Source organism: Anas platyrhynchos, chromosome 7 (genome assembly GCF_047663525.1).
Source record: "Anas platyrhynchos isolate ZD024472 breed Pekin duck chromosome 7, IASCAAS_PekinDuck_T2T, whole genome shotgun sequence".
NCBI classification, from domain to species: domain Eukaryota; kingdom Metazoa; phylum Chordata; class Aves; order Anseriformes; family Anatidae; genus Anas; species Anas platyrhynchos.
In genome coordinates, this window is record NC_092593.1 from 19357075 (window position 1) to 19380818 (window position 23744).

General features: G+C 34.4%; 1 protein-coding gene across 8 annotated transcripts in view; it reads left to right on the forward strand.

Annotated features, from left to right (window-relative positions):
• The window catches only part of LOC101802174 (sodium channel protein type 2 subunit alpha), a 77658-nt gene that overhangs the window by 32411 nt on the left and 21503 nt on the right, over positions 1–23744 (forward strand). For 6 of the 8 annotated variants that reach the window (XM_072040864.1, XM_072040863.1, XM_072040865.1 and 3 more), the window contains 10 exons: positions 1759–1822; positions 2397–2538; positions 3337–3543; positions 4877–5167; positions 8354–8734; positions 9728–9860; positions 10785–11023; positions 11936–12109; positions 13593–13949; positions 15146–15625. In XM_072040864.1, the coding sequence (XP_071896965.1) occupies positions 1759–1822; positions 2397–2538; positions 3337–3543; positions 4877–5167; positions 8354–8734; positions 9728–9860; positions 10785–11023; positions 11936–12109; positions 13593–13949; positions 15146–15625 (2468 nt within the window). The remainder of the gene's footprint in view (positions 1–1758; positions 1823–2396; positions 2539–3336; positions 3544–4876; positions 5168–8353; positions 8735–9727; positions 9861–10784; positions 11024–11935; positions 12110–13592; positions 13950–15145; positions 15626–23744) is intronic. The other 2 variants (XM_072040867.1, XM_072040868.1) reach the window with 1 other exon arrangement.

The following is a 23744-nucleotide window of genomic DNA, read 5'->3' on the forward strand; positions in this document are numbered from 1 at the left end:
AACTATTTTATCAGAATCATTTTTCAAGCATTTTCTGATGATTCCAGCTGGAACATATCTCCCTTACTTGCTTATGAAAGGGTCATGTAGGACTTGTACCTGTGACTACTGTCCTGACGTTGACAAAGGAGGATACAGGAATAGTTTTATGTACAGCTAATTTTTAATAAGCTCGTATTGACTTTTTTTTTTTTTTTTTTTACTTTATCAGTATCATCTTTATATTGAGAAATCAACCATTTATTTATTTACTTATTTCAAAATACTGGGCTGAGAATTGAGCTGACTTGACAGTTTATCTGGATACTCTGTTTACCAGAGGAGGAGCTATGCTGTGCAGAAATGTGAATTGGGCACACAGGCAATTTTGAAAATTCAGCTTGGTACCTATCTTAATCTTTATACATTTTAAGCTTTTTAAGTAGGAGTAGATCTCTCACAAGGTATGACTATGGAAGCACCTAAATATCTAAAATCCCATTGTCTTCTTATCTTATGTTGGAGAATAGAAGGCAGATGCAGAAGTGATGTGCACAATCTCTTTCTCATTAAAATAAGCAGATTTTATGCTGTCTCCATCATATACTGGTTGTGACAGAGTAGAAGCAGTCAATAGGAACTGGTTGCAATTCCCTGCTTGTCTCTTTAGCATTAGCCCTCAGCTTGTTCATGCCAGCTAAGTTAGTCCATGCCAGCTGGCAGGAGATCTCAAGGAACCATCTGTTTCCTGAGAACAGCCAGAGCATACCTAATTTTGGCAACTTTAGCTTAATATGCCACCTGATCCAAAAATCACCACTAGAGATTCCCATTTTGCTATAAGAGCTCCAAACAAGCAATTGATGGCAAATTGGTTTTCATTTTCTGCATCAAAACAGAGAAAGGAAAGGTGGGAGTGGCTGGGAGAGGAGCAGGAGCAGAAGAAGGACAAGGAGAAAGAGGAGAAAAGAGAAAGAGAAAAAGAGAAAGAGGGAGGATAGAGAAACAGGGAAAGAAGGAAAGAAAAAAAAGGAAAGAGAATGAGACAGAGGGAAAAAGAAAGAAAAAGGAAGATTGTTGCAGGGGCTTTTTAAACCTTCATATCTTTAAATTAATTTTAACCTCATTTTACTTGTTAGCCTATTAACAAAATGCATATAGATACTTCAGGTACATTTCTCTGCTACAGAATTTTGTGTAGGTTTTTTTTTTTTTGGTCATGTACAATAAAAGCTTGGTTTTGCCTTCCACTGCTCAAGTCAAGATCCACTTAAAAATACCTCATGCATGTTGTGATGTGTTTTCATGCTGCAAAAACTTCAGTACTTTTTCCAGTAATATTTGGATAAACTAGTATGGAATCAATAGTTATAAATGGGTAACTCTAAATGGTATATGCAAAAATGCTTGAAAAATGCAGGGAATTGCTCTCCTTATTTGTCCTGTTTTCCTGGTATTCGTTCACTCATTTGCTGACATAAACAATTTGTTAATCCATCATTTGTATGCTTTCTCAGTTGTGTAGGTTACTGAGAATAAATCATATGACTACCTTTCTATTCTCTAAAGAAAGACCAACTTCAAGACTATATAATTTTGCTGTCAAAACAGTATTTTCCTTTTTTTTTTTTTTTAATTTCTGATCATTGTATATTGCAGTTAAACAGTTAGCTCTGCTTATTTCTTCAAAGTGTAAAAGTTTTTGTCATAGCTCAATTTCCCTTAGGGTATAAATGATGTCTTTCTCTCATCATCCTATTCATTATTTTTTTTAAACAGATCATTTCTATTTCTTGGAAGGACAAAATGATGCTCTGCTGTGTGGCAATAGCTCAGATGCAGGGTAAGAAAACGGTCATCATTTTTCATAGTGCATCAAGAAAGAATAATTAGCTACTTAGAATAGCTTAGGTAGCTAACTAAAGCATCAACTGTACCTTAGAGTTTCAAATTACCAATGTTTGGGGATATGAAGCCATACCTAAATATAACCATCTATGTGATTTGAGTTTACACAGGCACTTTCTTCAGAATTTTAGGCTAATTTTGTAAAGGTAATCCCATGGATCCTAAGTGCATAAATGTTACTGCCATTTGGCTGACAACTGTTTATCGTCAGCCGTTCTAGTTGACATTCTTCTCTTGCTTTCTTGATGGAAATTTGTTGATAAGAAAAATTGTGGGGAAGGGTTGATTGCTGTTAGTTATATTATTAAAGTACTGAAATATCAATAGGAAATGGAATTAAAAACTGAAAACTGATTAAGATACATATTTTTATCCTAGGTATGTAGAATAAAATTTTACTTGTTCATAATTTCATTAGCAACTGGTACTCCTGAACAATTTTGTGATTTTATATAGAATATCGTAATTTAGAGTAGTTGTTAAAAATAGCATTTCCTCTTCTTTTGTAGTCAATGTCCAGAAGGATATATATGTGTGAAAGCTGGTAGAAACCCCAACTATGGCTACACAAGTTTTGATACATTCAGTTGGGCATTCTTGTCACTGTTTCGATTGATGACTCAGGACTTTTGGGAGAATCTTTACCAGCTGGTGAGGACTTATTAAAATAAACAGCACCATCACCAATACCATTACTACATAGTACTTGCATAGTTATTTTCATTCACGTGTCCCTAAAGCCTTTGGGACACAAATCATCTTCTATTTCATATATGTAAGCTGTCTAAAACAACAGGGGCCTTGTCCATGATTTAGGTTTCCATGTGCTATTCAAATACATAGTAAGAAATAGCTGTTACTTTATGAAGGTGGTTAAGAATTATTGTTTCCTTTTCACAAATGAGTAAATGAATTTGTTAATGCTTCTTGCCCAAACGTGGTGTAAATAGATGCTAGTTAAATTGATTTGCAGTCTAGTACAAATATGTTATCTTTGAGAAGGTTACATCTTGTCCCTGAACTATACAGATCCTTACCCTGAAGGACAGTGATGTTGTGCAGCATGACATTTTGTATACTGCATTGTCTTTGTGGCACTGTAGTTTGGGACTGATGAGAGAAGAAGGTAAGATGCTGGCTAGTGGCCCCACTACTGTTAGATTTAAAGGTTATAATACAAAGGTGTAATTGTGGCAGCAACTTCTGTAACATATTTATCATTAAGTACTCGAGCTGCAGAATGTTATTCACCTTGACCATAGCAGACATAAAACTTGTGTTTTTGCACATGTAGCCAGGATGTAATAATAGCTACTTGTATGTGGAAAAAATAACTAAATCATCTTGTGCTAACATAGAGCAATCTTACAATGTATTTCTAAAATATAACACAGATGCAATAGTATGTAAAAGTCTGCTAAAAATGTGTATTATTTCTTTTTTCCCCAGACACTGCGTGCTGCTGGGAAAACATACATGATCTTTTTTGTTTTGGTCATTTTCCTGGGCTCTTTCTACCTGATTAACTTGATCCTGGCTGTGGTTGCCATGGCCTATGAAGAACAGAATCAAGCAACCATGGAAGAAGCAGAACAGAAAGAAGCAGAATTTCAGCAAATGCTGGAACAACTGAAAAAGCAACAGGAAGAAGCTCAGGTAATTGTAAAGTAGAATTGCTTTTGCCATTCATGATTGTGATTGAATGTTCACACCTGAGAATAGTTTCAGTCCCCTACTTCTGAATATTACCTCCTCTCTCATAAATTAAAAAAAAAAAAAAAAAAAAAAAGAGAGAGAGAGAACCAGTAAACTAAAATTTCAAACAAGAGATTGAAAATGTTTTTTTTTTACTGTGAGGGTGACCAAGCACTTGAATAAGTTATCTAGAGATGTTGTGCGATCTGCATGCTTGGTGATAATCAAAAGCTGTCTGGACATCGTCCTGGGCAACTTGCTTTCTGCTTTTGGTGACCCTGTCTGCACTGGGGCGTTGGACAAAATGACCTCAAGAGGCCCCTTCCAACCTCAACCACTCTGTGATTCTGGAAATTGAGGTGGAGATGTGGGAAAATAAACCAACAAACAGGAATTCTTATTTAAGTGACAGAAACAAAACTACTGTCATTGCTGTGGGAGCAATATTTTGTTTCAGCAACATTTGGCTTTTTCTCTTCTGCAGCTCTCACAGTGTAAGTAGTGTTGAAGTTTTACATAAAACTGGAAAAAGTGGAGAAAATGGAGAAAATGCTTCTTCTACAGATGTCATGATTACATACTGATTTGAAACTTCTTTTCTTTGTTTGAAAACTCTGAAATCTGTAATAGGATAATAGATTATGTCTGCTTGGCATGTGGCCACACAGAGCAGAAGTTGAACTATGTCTTCCATGTGATCAAATGACTAAAGCCAGCAATAGGAGTTTATTTGTTTGTTTTTACTACAGATTGCAAATAAATATTAATCAAATGCTTCCCAAATGTTTGACTTCAAGCAGCAACAGTTCACTAATAGCCTGCAGTTAAACACAAATCAACAGCAACACTGAAATTAATAATGTCACACCAACTATTTAGTAGACTAGAGAGTATTGCAAATCCAGCAAAATGGTGCAAGAAAACTTTGCTTCCCATTAACAGGGATTTTCCTGTTGCTTGAGCCTTTTTTCCTTAATTTTACATAGTTTTTCAGGTGAAAAACTCACTGTGACATATTGCTCCAATCTGAAAGAGGTGCTTGTTAACTTGGTTCTACTGACAGCACATTTCTCCCTTGGGCTGCTTTAACTGCTAGTTTATGGAGCAGTGGCAAATTATGGTTCCTGTGGTATTTCACAAATTATACTTCTTATGATACACCGGGTTCAATGAAGCGGGATCACTGCTTTTATTTCAAATTTATTATTTTTTTAAGAGTAGCAATAAATTTAAAATACTGAGTGGTGTGTATTTGTATAAATGTAGTAAATTGCATATGTGCTTGTACATATAGGCAGCAGCAGCAGCTGCAGCAGCTGACTCAAGAGATTATAGTGGAGTAGGTGGAATAGGTGGATTCTCTGAAAGTTCTTCTGAGGCATCAAAACTGAGCTCAAAGAGTGCTAAAGAGAGGAGGAATAGAAGAAAGAAAAAAAAGCAAAAAGAACAGTCTGAAGGCGAGGAAAAGGATGAGGAAGAATTTCGCAAATCCGAATCAGAGGACAGCATCAAAAGGAAAGGCTTCCGATTTTCCATTGAGGGGAATAGACTGACATATGAAAAGAGATTCTCTTCCCCACACCAGGTACCACAGTATTTTTACCTCTTAACATCTTTGTAGTCTAGTCATCATAGAAACAAACCCGCTGTAATGCAGTTTGGTCTGTTTTTGCAAAAGATACCACAGACTCTAAGTATCTTAAGTCAAAATATAACCAAGCTAATAATTGCAATCAAAGATGAAACTGTAAGAATTTGAGAGATTTTGTTAAATTAATGTCTGAAAAAATCAAAATAATGTGTATTAATTAGAATGAGTTGTATTTGCAAGTTTCTTAATGAAAAAGAGCACGACAAGGTGGATGTATTCAGAATGATCAGTGGCTTCAAAATCTGGTGCACACATACGAAGGAATTTCATGTTTTCGATGAGAAGAGTGTTAAATTTGGGGTGCAAAAAATGTTAAATGTATCATAAATGTTCAAGTGAAATTTGACAAATTAATTGATGTGAAACCCTTAATAGTGTTATCTTAAAGGTGGAAATATCTGTGGCGAAGTGCCCTTGCATGTGTTCTCCTACATTGATACATCAGTGACTCAAGAAGAGTGCCATCTGCATCTCCCTTTGAGACATTTATTTCATCTGATAGCATTGTTATGTCATCCATTCTACAGTTATCAGAAACTCCTCTTCATTCACCCACCTCAGACTGTCCCCTCAGCTGTTCGGGTCTAGATCTCACATCCATTCCGTTCTTTTTCTGCCCCTTTGTGTGACTTTTGCCTCAATATGTCTCTTCCTTTTATCCCCACATTCTTGATTCTCCCTGGTCTTTATGAATTGCTTTCCCCTTCTTTTTAGTAACTATTTCTAAATTCCTTCCCTTTTTATCCTCTTCTATTCCTGTCTCTGGAAAGCCTGTTTCATCACTAAATATAACATGTGCATCCATGTTCTTTTCATATATCACCTTCTCCAGCTCCCATTCTCAGAGAATCTCAAACCTCTTCATCTGTTACTCTCTTATTAAGGACTTCCCTCCTTCGATCAGACTGCGGTGGGACTGTAAGGTTTCTAGCTTCCCATATCTACCAAGTTTACTCCTTGCACTTCCTCCCTAACATACTTTTTTTTTTTTTTTCATAGCACTGCATCCATTATTTTTTCTTGGTCTGATATTGTTTTATGTTTTAACTGTCTAACTTTGTAAGACTTCATTTCTGAATTTAATTCATGATTTATTCTGTTCCTTATACAAATCTTCTCATCTGTATCCATTGACTTCAACTTCATGTTGAAGACCCATCTGATCCTGTAGGTCCTTATTCTTACTCATGTCTTCATTCAAACTGCAGCCTTATTCAGCTGCAGCTCAATTCATCCATACTTTAAGAAATGAAGCATACATCATCCAACTTGCTTCTCTTACCTTTTCATCTCTAAGTTCATATACAGCTGTTTACTATAATAGTCTAGTGCTTCCCTCTCTGGTTTTCCAACCCCAGTTCCTTCCCACTCTGGGTTCTAGCTACCACACTTAACAGAAATTCCACTCGCCACAGTTTTTAATAACCTTTTCCTAGACAAAACTCAGGTTTATATCTCATTTTTGACGTCTTCCTTGACATTTCACATGCTTTCAATGTAACTGACCATTATGTTCTTCTTGAAAACTTATTCTTCCTAACATTCATTATTTTGTCTCCTCTCGGTTCTGGTTTAGTTGTGCTTTAGAAGATTCCTTTACCTTCTGACAGTTTTCTAAGGGATTTCCACAAGGCCCTGTTGCTATTTCCCTACTCTCTCTTTTTTTTTTTTTTTAATTTAATTATTATTTTTTTTTTATTTTTAACTCTACTCTGGACCCACAGCTGTGAACAATTTTTAACTTGGACCTCTTTCTGTGTCCCAGTTACTGCTGTATTCATCAAGAATGTTGTTACACAGTACACTAACCTATCTCATTGCTTTTACCTAATCTGCTAGTTAACATACCTACCTATAGATATTTTCAATACCGTAAAACATACTGTGCTTAAAGCTCATCCCAACCTACCTTGTCTACTTATGGTAAGCAAATCAAGTCACAACTTTGACTGACCCATGCCAGCATCCATAACCTCCCGTTAAATTTTCAAACTAGTTTTTTTGAGCTCTTTCTGGTGTGCTGCCCCTCATGCTTGGAAGAATCTTCCATGAGTTTCCACAGAACACTTCATTGCTTTCCTCAAATCCCTCTTTAAAACTCTCTTTTACCATGCTGCCTACAGAAAGCTTAACAGGGAAGTGACTTCAGGTGAGCTAAGACCACTGTTTATCATACCCATCAATTTTGCCTCTTCATATTCCCTTTCTTTCTGTATCCATCTGTTGTGTTACACTTAGATAATTTATTTGCAGAGTGCCTTTTTGTTCTGCATTTTGCAATGCCTAGAACAATGGGACTCAGGTCCATAAAAATAAGTTGCAGAAGAGAAACAGACACTGCTTTGTTATGTATCCTCTCTGCTGTTCATAGTGGTCTTGGGTGAAATCAGATGCTAATGCCGGTCATTCAAGTCAAGAGAATCACTAACATGAATTAAAGTTAAGCACATGTATAATTACAAGATTGGAGCTTTATTTTGACTGATCCTGAAAAGATCCACCCATAGCAGAACATTTACTCATATGAGTAATCTGATGAGGATTAGTGAGACTGTTCATAGAAATATGCATACATATCTTTGCGTATTCAGGATAACTAACAATTTTGAAAATAAATAAAAATCTTATTGGGGCCTACTTGAACAATACCTGAAAAAAAAAAAAAAATTAAACTGGGCAGTATTTGGGAGCTACTTCTGTGCACAGACTGAGTCACAGGAAATATGCCAAAAAATTATTTACTCAGCCTGTCAGACTAATCCCAACCTGGGATAAATAGTGTCTAGATGTGCTTACTCAGTTTATGAACAGTTGGTAATAAAGCAGGCAGAATGGCAGAGGAAGCAATTCTGTCAAGCAGTTTCTTTTACTGTAATTAAACTGGTTGTTTTCATATAGCCAAAGTAGTAAAATAACTAGTCTTTGTCTGTCACTTATGTGCTCTTTGTTTACTACCCAAAAGGGAGTGTACTGGGGGAGGTTGTATATTAGGGTTGTTCATTTCCTTGTAGATGACCTTACCCTTTAAGACATATTAACACTGTGTTTTTTTCCCCTGTATGAAAGTGTTATGTTTAAAATAATTTTCATCTGATAATTGCTGTTTTTATTTGCCTACAGTCTTTGCTGAGCATTCGCGGCTCCCTGTTTTCCCCAAGGCGCAATAGCAGAACAAGTCTTTTCAGCTTCAGAGGTCGAGCAAAGGATGTAGGATCAGAAAATGACTTTGCTGATGATGAGCACAGCACTTTTGAAGACAATGAGAGCAGAAGAGATTCTCTCTTTGTTCCTCATAGACATGGTGAACGGCGCAACAGTAACATTAGTCAGGCCAGTAGGTCATCCAGGACAGTACCTCCACTTCCAGTGAACGGGAAGATGCACAGCACAGTGGATTGCAATGGAGTAGTTTCTTTAGTTGGTGGGCCTCCAGCTCTGACATCACCTACTGGACAGCTTCTGCCAGAGGTGATGATTGATAAAGCAGCCACTGCTAGCAATGTAAGGAAGTCTGCAGTAGCTCAGGCATTATGTCCTCTCCCTGTGTAACCAACTACTGTTTCTATGAAATTTAGTCACTTGAGAAAAATTCCCTTTTTGGCCAAGATGTGAATGCTCCTTTTATATATTCCAGTTATAAGCTGAAGAAGAAACTGAAGTTGTCTAGCTCTCATTAACTAGATAAGTGAAAATATATGTTAGTTCACTAGAATCAAAAAAATAGCATAGGAAACCATTGAATAAATGTAGCACACGTAATCTAATAACCCATGTGTTCATTATACTAACTGAAGAGGTTATGTATTTGCATATCAGACAGGATATCAAAATTTATATATATATATATTTGTATATGTGAATTATATTAATGGAATATATTAAATGAGCATTTAACCTCCCACTGACCATACCTGAAACTTTTTTTTTATAATATCTGATAGGACAACTTATGCTAGTTAGTGTTCCTATTGAATTGATAATTTTCCTAGTGATTTTTTTTTGGTGATGTCAACATTAATAAATATTTTTCTCTTATTTGTTTTGAAATGTGTGCTAGGAAGTTAATAACTTCAAAGTTATCTTAATAAAATACACTTATACTTTGTGCTCTTACAGCTAGCTGTGTGGGCTGTGCATTTTCATGTTTAGAAAAATACTTCACTGCCTAATATGAAGGATATATAAGGCAGAGTTCATTGACAAGCATTATGGAACTTTTAAAAGTAAAAACGAATGAATCTGTTTTAATGTCTCAGCCCTGTTTCAGCAAAATAGTTAAAAGCACATTCTCTGAGCACAAGAGCAGTTCTACAGATGTATTTGACCATTTGCTGTATACAAAGATAGGCATTACATTATTTTCTTGCAAAACAACAATGTAAGTGGAGCATGAGGCAGGACACCAGAGTGTTTGAAACATTTTACTTTTATAATAATTTACAGTGTTATGAAATGAAAAATTTATAGGCTAGTTCATCAGTGTTTTATTTTCAGGGCACTACTACAGAGACTGACTTAAGAAAGAGACGGTCTAGTTCTTACCATGTTCCTATGGACTACCTAACAGATCCTAGTGCAAGGCAAAGAGCAATGAGTATAGCCAGCATGCTTACAAATACGATGGAAGGTATGTAAAATAGAATTTTTGTATTATGATACAATTACTATTAAATGTATGACACACTAAGTGTTAGTGGTGCTTAAAGGTAGCTATGTGAACCTAGAGGTAAAGACAAGGTGAGGTTTGTATATAGGGGTAGTTATTTTTGTTTGTTTGTTTATTTTTTAATATGGACTGATGTATTTGGAAAAGAAATCAAGCTTTCAGTATAGGTTTGAGATGGAAGCAGAAAGCTTCCAAGAAAAATGCAAGCAGAAAGCAATTGATCAATGCAGTGTTTCTCTAGAGGAGTTGTGTTTCAGGGTAAAAGTTCTATTTAGATTACTGAAATGGCTATGCTTCTTGCAGTAGAACAATCCCCTTATACCAGTTCACCAGACATGCTGTTTCACAAAGGAAAGATCACATTGCTCTTTTTGTAAGACTAAATACAATGATTCCAAAACATGGAATTAAAAAACTATTTGCAACAAAGGGCAAAATGTTCTGAGGCTTATATGACTATGCCCAAGATAGCAAATGGGCAGGTTTGCACATTTGGGCCATAATTTTGCTAAATGGTTGTCTCACTTTAGACTCTTTCTAAGAGTTTATCCTTCCTGAGTAAAATTTGATATATTTTATTCATTCTATACATACCAGATTCCTAAGGCAAATTTTTACTTTGCATCCTATGCAGCACTTATTTGTAAGTGGTTATTTTATATATTGAATATTTGGTATTCATTTCACATCAAATCTAAAATATAGTGGAACAGACTATTTTTAATTTTTATTTATTTATTTATTTATTTATTTATTTATTTATTTATTTTTGATTGGACATTAGCCTTGGTTTCAAAAGAAAATACGTAGGCCTAATAAGCAGGACTGGTAGTATGTTTAAATAGATAAATATGTTTAAAATGTTATTTACCTTTTTCTCTCTAGAACTTGAAGAATCAAGACAGAAATGCCCACCATGCTGGTACAAATTTGCTAACACTTGCTTGATTTGGGACTGTTGCACTCCCTGGCTGAAAGTTAAACATATTGTAAATTTGATTGTGATGGACCCATTTGTTGATCTGGCCATTACTATCTGCATTGTTCTTAATACCCTGTTCATGGCCATGGAACACTATCCAATGACAGAACAGTTCAGTGGTGTGCTTTCAGTAGGAAACCTTGTAAGTCTTTCATGATGTACAATGTATGTCAAATGCATTTTTCTTAAATAATTCTCATGTAACCTATGTATGTATGTTTAAAAGAAAATGTTAACTAGGTATTAATAGGCTTGGGATTATTGAATTTAAATTTAAGCTGTAAAGTGCCTCTTTGTTGACATTTGTGGATTTATCCATTCTTGCTTTATGGAATTTAATTCTCTTCCTTTTGTAAAAGGTGGTAAGATTTATTGAATCAATATACATTTTGATTTTTAGAACCCTCAGCTTCTGTCATTGAAGCTAGTTACAGAAATTTATGTAATGTTTTCTCCAGAATGAACACTTACAAATGGAAAGAATCTTCGGATCCAATCCCACACCTTTTCTGCTACTCACTAGCACCTTCTAATGTCCTGTCTGTAGAGGGGAAAAACCCAGTGAGCACAGCATATATTCTGTGACTTCACAGGAGGTGATGAAATAGGATGACAGTGCTATTAAGCACAACTTTTTTTCTTAATAAAATAATTGTCCCTCTTACAAAGTTATCTTTACCCCTAGAAACAAAAAGATGAGATGTCACAAGGGCAAAGATGATATTTGAGAAGAAAAAACTGAGTATTAAAATCAGAAGAGATTCTATGTATCAGTATTTATGCATGTGTATTAACTGCATGAAAACATTTTTCCCCTTTCTTCTTTGGCAACCACACACTGTGAAGCATATGTAAGCTTCAAATCTGAATTTAATTCCTAACCAAATCTATTGCAATATAGGGAAGGTATTCAGATTCATCATGGATTGCTCACTGAGCAAACCTAACAAAGGTTGAATCTGACAGTTTTATTATATAATATTTTATATATAAGATATAAACATTATAGTATTTTTTCGTTAAAATGGACTAAGAAACTGTATTTTCCTTGCAGGTGTTTACTGGAATTTTCACAGCAGAAATGTTTCTCAAGATAATTGCCATGGATCCTTACTATTATTTCCAAGAGGGCTGGAATATTTTTGATGGTTTTATTGTGAGTCTTAGTTTAATGGAGCTTGGCCTTGCAAATGTAGAAGGATTATCTGTCCTTCGATCATTCCGATTGGTAAATATACTAAATAAAATAAGTTTCTATATTTTTTTATGTATTTGTGCATTTATGTCATGCATTTTTCATTTGTACGTTATATATTTGGCTGAGTCAGAAGTTCCTTGCATAAGAACTTACAAAATACGGAATTCCATACCACTTAATGGCAAATATTTATTATGTCAAGTTTGTTTTATACATTATCTTGATAATACCTATTTCTCCTTCAAAACATTGTCATGATCAATTTTGTTTGCAGCAGGGGTGTGCTTTAGGAATTAACCTTTTAAATAGTGGTATCTTTTAGAGTCTTTTTTTTTTTTTTTCATAAATGAGGGAATAAAGAATGCAAGAGCCACAGACCATCACAACCTGTGACTGAAGAAGATAAGTAAACCACTTAGTAAATAACTAATTAATTAATAAAAGTTTATCAACTATTTAGCTGATAAGCTTCCATTACCAGTTTGCTTACCATAAGCATCCAGTTTGCTTACATGGTTAGTTTTAGAAGAAAGCAGTGTTAAGAATTTTCTTTGGATAGAAAATATATATTTTCTGTTCTGAAATCACTAGAGTTATCTCTGTCTGTTGTTAGATACCTCTGACATGAATAGGAACTTGAAAAGACTTGGTCTTGCTGAAGTCTAGGCAAGGATGCAATTTGATGTTCAAATCCTTTTTAAAAAGACATAAACAATAAGAGAAATTAAACTAGAGTTCCTGGTCATCAACTGCTGCCTTAAATAAAGCAACCCCCCCCAAAATAATTAAATAAATCCCCTCTGAAAAAGTGTTGTGTTTTTTTTTTTTTTAAATTTATCTATTTGCTGGTTCTCCATATAGCATTATATTGTCTTTTTCCTTAAGTCTAGTATCTGTCTGGATTGACTTCTCCCTCAGTAGTAGAGTTTTGTATTTTCCTTTGCATCTATATGTATTTTAATTATGTCTCATTCCATTAAATAACATTTACATTTAAATTCCTTTGATTGTAACACTTGCTATATTTTTCCAATTACGTCAATTTTTGTCTGTTTTAATTTGCACTTTAATATACCATTTTCTTTTGTCCGCTGTTCTCAATGTTGCATGGTAAACTTTATAAGACACACATGATGCTTATTTTTCACGACGGAAAAGGTGGTGTAAGAGATACTTGTAAGTAACTTCTATGCCTGTCATTAAAAACTCTAGCTTGTTTCTCCTTTTAGGAAAACCATTTCTTCCATCTCTCTGCTAATGAACAAGAAGGGGATCTGAAACTGTCTAAACACTAACAATCTTGTTAAGCTGATCACATTCCATAAGCACTGATTTATTTTTTGTAGTATTCTCTTAGAATTGACTGAAGGAGAAAAGACAGTTTTGACCAATTTGTCTGTAGATATCTACAGTTATCAAAGGAGGCAAAGGCTGAATTGGAAACTTTACATTTACATTTTATTTATTACAATTAGTAACACGAATAACTGTGTACTTTTCTTCTGTTTTGCAGCTTCGAGTTTTCAAGTTGGCAAAATCTTGGCCAACTCTAAATATGCTCATTAAGATTATTGGCAACTCAGTGGGGGCTTTGGGGAACTTGACCCTGGTGCTGGCCATCATTGTGTTCATTTTCGCTGTGGTTGGAATGCAGCTGTTTGGGAAAAGCTACAAGGAATGTGTCTGCAAGATCTCCAGTGATTGTGAACTTCCACGCTGGCACATGCATGACTTTTTCCACTCTTTCTTGATTGTGTTCCGAGTGCTGTGTGGAGAATGGATAGAAACGATGTGGGACTGCATGGAGGTTGCAGGCCAAACTATGTGCCTTACTGTCTTTATGATGGTCATGGTGATTGGAAACCTAGTGGTATGTAATAAATGGGAGTTTTTAAAAAGTTTTAGAATGTTTTTCCTATTTTTCACAGTTTAGAAATCAGAGAGATGGAGACTGAAGAACTTTAGGAAATTGTTTAATTCATTTGCCCTTTCTCTACACAAAGTTCAAATATACCTTGATCAGTTTGTCTACCTCTTTTAAGTCTTCACTGAGTTTGTAACATCTTTAGTAAAATCAGTGCTAAATTATTTTCATAAAATATTGTCATAAAGATGCCTTTGAAAAAATCTAGCTTAAATCACCTTTGCAGCCAATTAGACTGCCTGGTATCTGTAATCATGCAAAACAATTGGTCTTCATGACAACATTTTTATTACCTAAGTAATAAAAATTCCACTTTCAGTCTTTTACTTCTGAAACAGAATAAGCCTAGCTGCTAAACTTTTTCTCATAAGTGATGCTTTCTAAACTGCTTAATCCTGTTATTGCGGGCCTTTGAATTCCTCCCAAGTGCCATTTTCTGGGTAGAGGTGCAAGTGTTGAATAATTTGGAATAATTATCCTCCATGTCTTACACATACCATTCCTATTTATACATCCCCAAATTACATACCAAATTTCTGTACCAGCATTGCTCTCCTGAGAATGTGACTGAATGTGTGAAACAGCTTCCTAAAACCAAAATATGTCACATCTGTTGATTTTTTCTCTATTAGCTAGTTTTCAAGCACAAAACAAAACCAGACTGAGGTATTCTGGACAAATATATAATTTATTATATTCTGAATTAGACACACTGAAATTATGGTCTTCTGAATTGTAGAAAACTGGAGTCTACCTACATTCCCCTTGCCTATGAACACTACTGAGGAAATGACTTACATGGCTTGCATACTACATACCGTGTTGTGTCCTGTTTCACTATGTCATTATCCATTTTGAGAAGCAGACCTGCAAGTCTTCCAGTGTGGAGGAGAAAGTCATGGAAGAGTTTAGATTTTCACCTATATTAGTCAAGTTCTGGAAGCTAATTTAATAATTAAGTTTTTGACAAATTATAATAAAAGGGGATGGTAAGTGGATTGGAACTAACAGAAAGAAAGTGGTTTGAAATAAAGTGCTAGCTGTGATATAAAAAATATGTCATATCAAACAACCCATAATGGAATTACTTGTATGAGTTTAAAATAAGAGATCCAGATTATTTTCTCTTTACTGTCTTTTAGGTACTCAACCTCTTTCTGGCCTTGCTGCTGAGCTCCTTTAGTTCAGACAACCTTGCTGCTACAGATGATGATAATGAAATGAACAATCTACAGATTGCTGTGGCAAGGATTCAGAAGGGCATAGACTATGTGAAGAGAAAAGTGCGTGAATTCATCCAAAAAGCCTTTGTTAGAAAGCAAAAAGTTTTAGATGAAATCAAACCTCTTGAAGACCTAAACAACAAAAAAGACAGCTGTATTTCCAATCACACAATAGTAGAAATAGGTAAAAACCTTGCCTATCTTAAAGAAGGGAATGGAACTACGAGTGGCATAGGCAGCAGCGTGGAAAAATATGTTGTTGATGAAAGCGATTACATGTCATTCATAAACAACCCAAGTCTCACTGTGACAGTGCCAATTGCTGTCGGCGAATCTGATTTCGAAAACTTAAATACAGAAGAGTTTAGCAGCGAGTCAGACCTGGAAGAAAGCAAAGAGGTAGGACTATTTCTATGTTAAAAATAATCCAATCCTTTTTACTCTTCTAAACATACCAGTGTTGAATAAAAATCTATGTTTAATTTCTGTATAACACAGTGTACAAACTTGTATTTAAGATAAATTGACATAAGATTGCAAGTTTTGAATGAGATGGTAGTAAACAATTCTACTTACCTTAAAAATCAGATAGTATAAAACAATTTTAAAGTAAATTAATATTCTTTTTTTTTCCCCCCATTTTATTTAGTTAATTCACTTACAAGAAAATGAACTAATTTAATAGCCTTGGATACCAAAACTCTTATAAAATGTGGGGGGTGAGTTGTGCAAGTATCTTGATACTTACTTCATCAGTTTAGTTATCTATTCTTTTGTCTGCTCTCTGGAGGGCCTCCTGTCAAATAAATTGTTCATCCTGATGCTTTTAACTATTTTGACATAGTCAAAAAATGTCTGTATATGTCATAAGTATATTTGAATATTGGACTAGCATCACTAGATAATTTCATCTCAATCACTGTCAACCATCTGATGGTAGTAGAACTGCTGAAGTGAAGTAGTGACCTGGCAGTAAAAAATAAAAAATTACAAAGCTTTATGTCTCAACAAATGTTATGAAGCTTTATACCTCAGTATAAGATCATATGGTTACCCACTGTCATTTTTAAAGCTTTAAGATGTTTGCATATGATACCTACTGTGATAAATAGTAAAACGCACCTCTGTCTGGCACAATGTGGTGCCAAGTGAATGACTCCAGGCTAGCAGTTAGTGAGTAACACTGGATGCCAAAGCCATTCTTACTGTGTTAAGCCTGTGCAATTGTACATGATGGAGGAACACTGCCTCATGCAGTAAGTCTGTGCTATGTTCAGTAGCAATGCTAGTTCATTCAGAATTAGCATGGGCATTTTTGAGCAGTACTACATGCTGTGGTGTAGACATAAACTAACATAAAGAAGTTCATAAATTATTTTCTCACACTTGAATCTGAGGATATAAATATGGATAAGATTGTAATAATTCTTACCCCTAGATCCTTTCTTGCACTGTTTGCATCACACTTTTAGTCACATTTTCTTGTCTCTCCAGAAATTTCTTCACTGTTCTTTCAGAAATACATTGTTGTGGGTAGGTTTTGTTTTGTTTTTATATTGTTTCTACTAGTGTTTCTCTTACTTTTCATGACCATGGGGGGGTCTACAACAAAGCAGAAGTTCTATTAATTAGCTCTTTAATTGTTCTGTGTAAAGAAGAGGGTGATGATATGAAAATTTATTGGTCTTGAATGTAGGACGTTGATTGATTCCATTCTATCTTTGTACTTAAGATGAGACAAGGAATCTTCTTCAGGCACCTTACAACACACAGGGCATTGTTCTATCATTCTATTGTTCTATTGCTCCATTGTTAACTGTTTCAAAGCTTACTGCTGACTAATGACCAGAAAATTCTACTGCTAATCTGATGAATTTCCACCTAACAGTGAGATTATCCATAACATTTGCATATCACAATAATGTCACAGGTCATTTTTCTGTCTTACTGTAAATTGTGTTGTTTCTTGATATAGGCCTGGACCTTCTGGGTTTTTTCTTTATGGTCCTGCTAGCCATCTTCAAGCACATCCATAATTTTCAGTCTTTTCCTTGCTTAGCAACTAGTGATATCCAGAAGGTGTACTAAAAGTTTGGGAATAAAGTGTAATTTGGGAAAATTACATTCCAATACTAGGAAACCGAATACTTTGGAGTTCTTCATCACAAAATATTTATTGCTATCTCTGTTGAGTAGCAATCTGTCGTTCTGCATTTGTCTGTAAAGTTAATATTAGTACAGTATTCCTATTGGTTTCAAAGATTCTGTCAGCATAGGCCTATTTTTAATAAAATATTCTAAATATTTCAGTTGGAAAATGTGAAGAAGATACTGTTAGTTTATGCTGCAGGTAACTGGCAATGATGCTTCAGATGGTATTACTATATGAGTGGTACTGAAAGAAAATTTTCTGGCAGATATAGTCTGAGATGTTGACTATTAAGTCCTGTTAGGATCAAAAGTATGCACTCAGAAAAGCGTTACTCTAAACTCTCCTCTCTTCACTGCTTATTCTGTGATCCTGTCTGCAGGTTAATTCCTGGTAGTAGTAAACCATGTTTTAAGATGTGCTGTAAACTTTTCCTGTGGTTGGTTATTTTTTGTTTGTTTGTTTGTTTGTTGTTTTTAATGGTTATGAAGCTATGCAAATATTAGATTTATTTTATGTTTTATGTTACAGAAAAAAGGACTTTAAACATTTTCACTAGTGATTATTTAATTCGATGCTGAAATCTGTTTTAGAAAATGTAATGGAGTATTTTCGGTTTCTCATGCTGAAGTTGCAACTATTATGCAGAAAACAATTTGTGATTCACTGAACAGTGACAGCAAGAAGGAACATGCATTTTGGTAGTGCCTAAAGATTACGCTATCTGTTTTGCAAAATAAATCTTTCCCCACTCCAGATTCTGTTTATAATTTTTTAACACTCAATAGTCGATGGCTAAAATATGTGAACTCCTCCACTTGTGAACATACTTAGGACCAAAATTTTTTGCTTTTGCAGAAATTGAAGGTAAAAAATTGAAAGAAAACATTTACAAAATTCAGACATCTTAAAGAGAGACAAAATAGTTAAGCAATGATGATTATGAGTATTTTTTTGGATTTAATTGCCTAAAATTCAAATATATTTTAATCACAAAAGTAGAGTTCTTTATCTTAATCCTGGTTCCTACTTTTCACTAGAGAATTCTTATCTGCTGTGGTTTTTGATATAGAGAATAGGGGCATACTAGTCACAGGACCAACAGTCTGGTCATGAAATTAGTGAAATAAGATATTTTTAAAATTGAAAAGTGACTACAAATGGCTTTTTGTTCAAGACTTCCTCTTTTTTTTTTTTTTTTCTTGTTATGCTGTACCATGGCTTACATTTCTGCTTTCTCATATTTTTCCATTTATATAATTCTGATGTTGCTGAGCATTGATCCGCGGTCACTTTATTGCTTACAAACGCAAATTGAAAGTGCTCAAGTTAGAAATTGCCACCAAAAGACATTTATTTAGCAGAATCTGAAATGAAAGACAGCTTAGACACCAGTGTAATGTACTGTGAGATCACTGTAGAAAATAGCCAGATCCTGATGAGTGTGTGTCTGTTTTGTTGTTGTTGTTATTGTTGTTGTTTGTTGTTGTTTTGTCTCTCTACATACATGGATGCATGTATTCATTGTGACATAGGGCAATAAGATGAATACCTACATAGTAATTATAATTTATTAGCAAGTTTTATTTAAATATATTAATGTTTGGTGAATTCTTCATTATAACATGCATCTTTTCCAGCATTCTGATGGAAATATTAACTCAATTATGCCCTTCTAGAAAGAAAACATACAATATCATACGTGCTAGTAGGTATATGAGCATACATAATGAAAAGCTCTTTTCTAGAAGATTGTCTTTGAGGCCTAAAATAAAAGAAATAATTATGGAGATGTGTCCATAAGAATGGTACTGGGGAAGTTGAATGCAATAAGGAAATTAGGGAATACATCCTAAATAAAATGTTACCATGAAAGTAGGGCCATTAACGTATGTGGAGCCACTATGCTGAGTCTGTTGTCTATGCAGGTCTGAAGATCTGAACTGTGGTGCTGCTATCCAGCACAGAAGTTGTAAAATGTATTTTCCTTTTTAGGTCCTCTAGTACTACGGGGATGGTGTATATAGAAAATTTTGTAGTGTGTGTATATCTGTGCAATAACTAGATTTTTATTTTAAGTGTAACTTCTAGGCTAGTATAAACCAAGATGTACAAAGTTACAATATATTTTTTTATTTTTAATGTATGTGGGATCTCCTAATACTGTTGCAGACATCTTAATGTATATTTTAATTTAGGCAGTATTCAGCAATCTGAAAGATACTTAATAGTCTTGTGTTCTCACATATCTTCATATTATTCTGAATTAATGAAAAGAAAATGTTTGAAATCTTTACTCAGCCAATATTTTTTATAAGAATTTGGAGCGCAAAAAAGCCAAGGTGCTGTGTCCTGAACTTCACTTCCTACCGTTCTTACTTCTCACAGGAGTAGAACCAAGCTGGATCAGACAAGAGTGCAGCTCTGGTGCCTTTTAGGGAGGCAGAGCATCGTGTCACAGGTTACCTAAGCAAATTATACATATATATATTATATATAATCACTTTTTAATGGATATTGACTAGCATGCATGCTATTCAGCTCCCGTCCCATTCATTGCAATAAAGTACAAACATGCACAGCTGCTCTCTGCTGAGCCACGGGACTTGCATCACGGCATGGTCAGGCGAGATTGGCAGCCCCAGTATTTCTACAGCTCAGATGCTATACTTTTCATGATATTCTAACAGTATTTGGCAGTGCATGCTATGTACCCTTTCCAGTCTTGATGTTAAAATTTTCAGGATTCTAGTGTTGAAAGATTTTATTTCCTTTTGTAAGAAGACAGGATATGTAACACCTAAATCTTTCTCATCAGAATTTTAAAAAGTCCATCTATAAATTGTGTTGATAGTGGAAGGCTGCTAGCTGTTTTTGAAAACTTCCACGCTATTTTAGGTTGTAATGAAGGTAGATTGCAAACTCACAATAACCATATTTGTTTTTCTACAATTTTCTGTATAAATGTGTTTCTTCAGTACTCATAAGCATTTAGTTATTTGGGTTATTAATATGCATTAATTGATGCACCATTAAGCATGAAATGCATTTAATTTCTACAGTCAAAGCATGTGACAATTATTTGGTTACAAAAGCTTATAGAAAATGGGTGTTTGGCTGGTCAAACATTCAGAGATCAGTTCTGCTCTTACTTACACCCACACTTTTAAGTGTAGAGGTGCAAAGAGAAAACTGATGACAAAATCTGACCCAATTCAGTCTTTCCATAGCTCTTTAATTTATGCTCACAAACTGACTACCTCCCTAAACATCTAAAACTGTCTGCCCTGAGAAACTTAAACTTATTCTCACATTATGGGTAATAAATGCAACTCAGCAATCCAGTAAATAAATTATTGATTTAGGACCAAAAGGTTCCCAGATTCAGAATAATTTGCATCTCACCTATTAAAAATTACCATAATATTTACAACATCATAGTGCAATATGATGCTGCTTTTGGTTTGGTAAATAAGTGAACTAATATACAATTATTACATAGCTTTTTATCCTCTATTTGTAACGAATAATTTATCTGATGAGTCATATTTTGATCTACAGATATTCAAAATTCTTTGCTGCTCTGAAAAATTCAGGCTTTGATTTGTTTATGAAATGGTCACACCATATTGTCAGATGTGCATGATATTAAATAGTGAGATATTGTTTCACCTTGCAGTTAACTTTGTTAATCTTTACAAACAGTAGGCCCATGTTGTTTCAGAAATATCCTTTTGCTATTTGTGTGAATTAAAGAGTCTTTTAAAGTGGCTTATAATGGGAGTGCTTTCGCAAATGTTTGCACTGCTACTTACAATGCTTTTGCTTTCATCAAGCATTCTTGCAAATATTTTCTATTATCAAATGCTTATGAATAAGTAGATTAAAGTAATTATGAATATCAGTAAAGTACAGAGTGGACTGAAATTTAAGGACTCTGGGATTTTGCATTATTTGCAAACAATAACACAAAATAGTTTTGCCTTGATTTACAATGTTCTGTTTTTTTGACCTGGTAGAGTTATTCTGCCTGACTGTATAAGCACTAGAAAGAGTGACATCCACATGCCACTTAGCTGTACTAGTGGAACTACAATGGTATTTAGCCACTTGGTTGTTTTTATAGGTTATATAGTTGAACTGGAACAGACTGTGTAAGTTTGGAGTTAACATCAGTACCAAAATCAGAGAGAAACTCCTTTTCATACAGACATCCAGACAGCACTGAGAAAAAGAAAAATATATTTTCCATTATTTGATGTTTTCACAGGTATTGCGAGGAATGGAAATTAAAGCAAAATGAAAATGGTGGTTTCTCTTGGCGCTATCTTACTGCCATGTCTATTCTGCTCTTTGCTCCTTCAGTCCCTTAAATTTTGATTTTGAGAGTTCTTAGTTGCATCCTGACCAATCATGAAACTTCAGGTTTCATTAAAAATATTAAATTATGAGCTGGTTAGCTACTCTCTGATAATCATCTTAGAAACAAAGAAAGAAAGAAATGTTAGAAGCTCAAAGTGGCCTGGCTGTAAGTGAAGCAGAATTGTGTGAATCTATGAGATGTTGTGAAGGTTCAGAAAGTAGTATATTTCAAAAACTTCCTGACCTAAACTTGGCTGCTGCTTTTTGCAATGCTTCTCTGATAGGCAAGCTGCTTTCCGCTTTCAGTTTCTTTCTTGAAAGCTAAACTAAAAACTGTATCTCTGTATACTGTACTGTATTGCTGACTAAAGCATGACTGGCAATGCTGTTGGTAAATACGCCATAAAAGATACATATCTATGATAATCAGTATATTGCTGCTTTTGAACCATGTGTCTTCTATGAAAACACAATGTATGTTCTGAGTTTTTTAAAGTAGATTCCTCTGAGAATAATTTCCTTAGCATACCGTTCAGAAAACCTTTCTTTTTTATTATCTAGCGTCATTATTCTTGCAGAGTGTCTAATAGTTGACCGTAATAATGTAATCAGTAAACTCTTGTAATCTGAGTGACTGAATGCTTTTGAAATCTAGAAACATGATATCAAAAAAGGTTGAAAAAGGACTTGCTAGCTTAGCAAAGATAAAGTTTGGTTTTGATGATTTTGTTCCTACAGGTGATGATTTTGTTCCTACAGGTTCATTCTTTTAAAAAGCCATATACATGTTTAGTAGATAGCATTGCCTAGATCCAGTTTATGTAATGCTGGTGAGCAGAGAAGAATTTATTAGGTGCAAAAGTAATTTCTAGATACGTTCAGGTGAAGAACTGGGGCATAAACTATATACCCAACGTTTCAGGGTCTGCAGTTGGGGATAGTCTACCCATTCAGCTGGATTCTGTATGTGTGAACACAGGCAATTCCAGTTCAGTGACAGAACAAGTCTTCATATGTATTAAAGCATATGGATAAAACATAATCAGCAATAACATGACATGATCCCAGGTGATTTTGTGTTGAATATGTAGAAATTAGTACAATATCCCTTGTTCATTTGCTTTATACTAGAACAGAAGTTTGCTGTGGAAATATGTGATTGTTACTGAAAAAAATTCCTGCTACACTGAACTTTATTGATTTGGTGACATCTTAAGATATATCATAGAACCTTCCTACCTGTTTGTAATGCATACTAGTTTTTATAAATATTATGTAGAATGCCATACAATAAATTCAGTGTTGAACAGAGAAACAGAAAGATAGCTAATAATTATTTCTCTTATTATTTTTTTCTTCCCCAAATGATACTTAGTTATTACAGATTTAATTTGTTGAATAATGTTTGTAATATGAATGTTCATAGCGTAACCTGTTTGGAGCTAATTTCAAGTATACAAGAACAGCATGCTAAGGAAATACTCTGTTACACCAATAACAGAAGACTAACTGAATTCTCAGTAGGATAAGGCATTTTATTGCTGTGTTTCAAATATTACCTGATGATTCAATTTATAATTTATCTGCTTAGCCTAACTCCTGTGATTATTATTACAGCTCTTTACAAGAAGCATACCAGATATTCAATGAGAAGATTCTTGTAAGATACAACTCACCATACATACTGGCCCACATAAATAAAGATGAATTTCTGATGTTCCTGATAATTGACTGTTCTCCTGTATCATTTTCTAGCTTTTCTACCTGATCTTTTTGATCTCTTTATAGTGATTATCTCTAACCTTCCATCTTGACTTACCTGTTAGTCATATGCAATTTCAGTAATAGGAATTATTAGTCCTTCTTCAAATTAACATGTGCTGATTAATATCTGTGTAATATCTGAGTTACTGAATTCTTCATTTTTTCTGTACCAGAATGGACAGTAGGTCTTTCAAGCTTATATTTTAACTAGTTTATTTTTTTTGTTTTTTTTTTTTTTGCTCT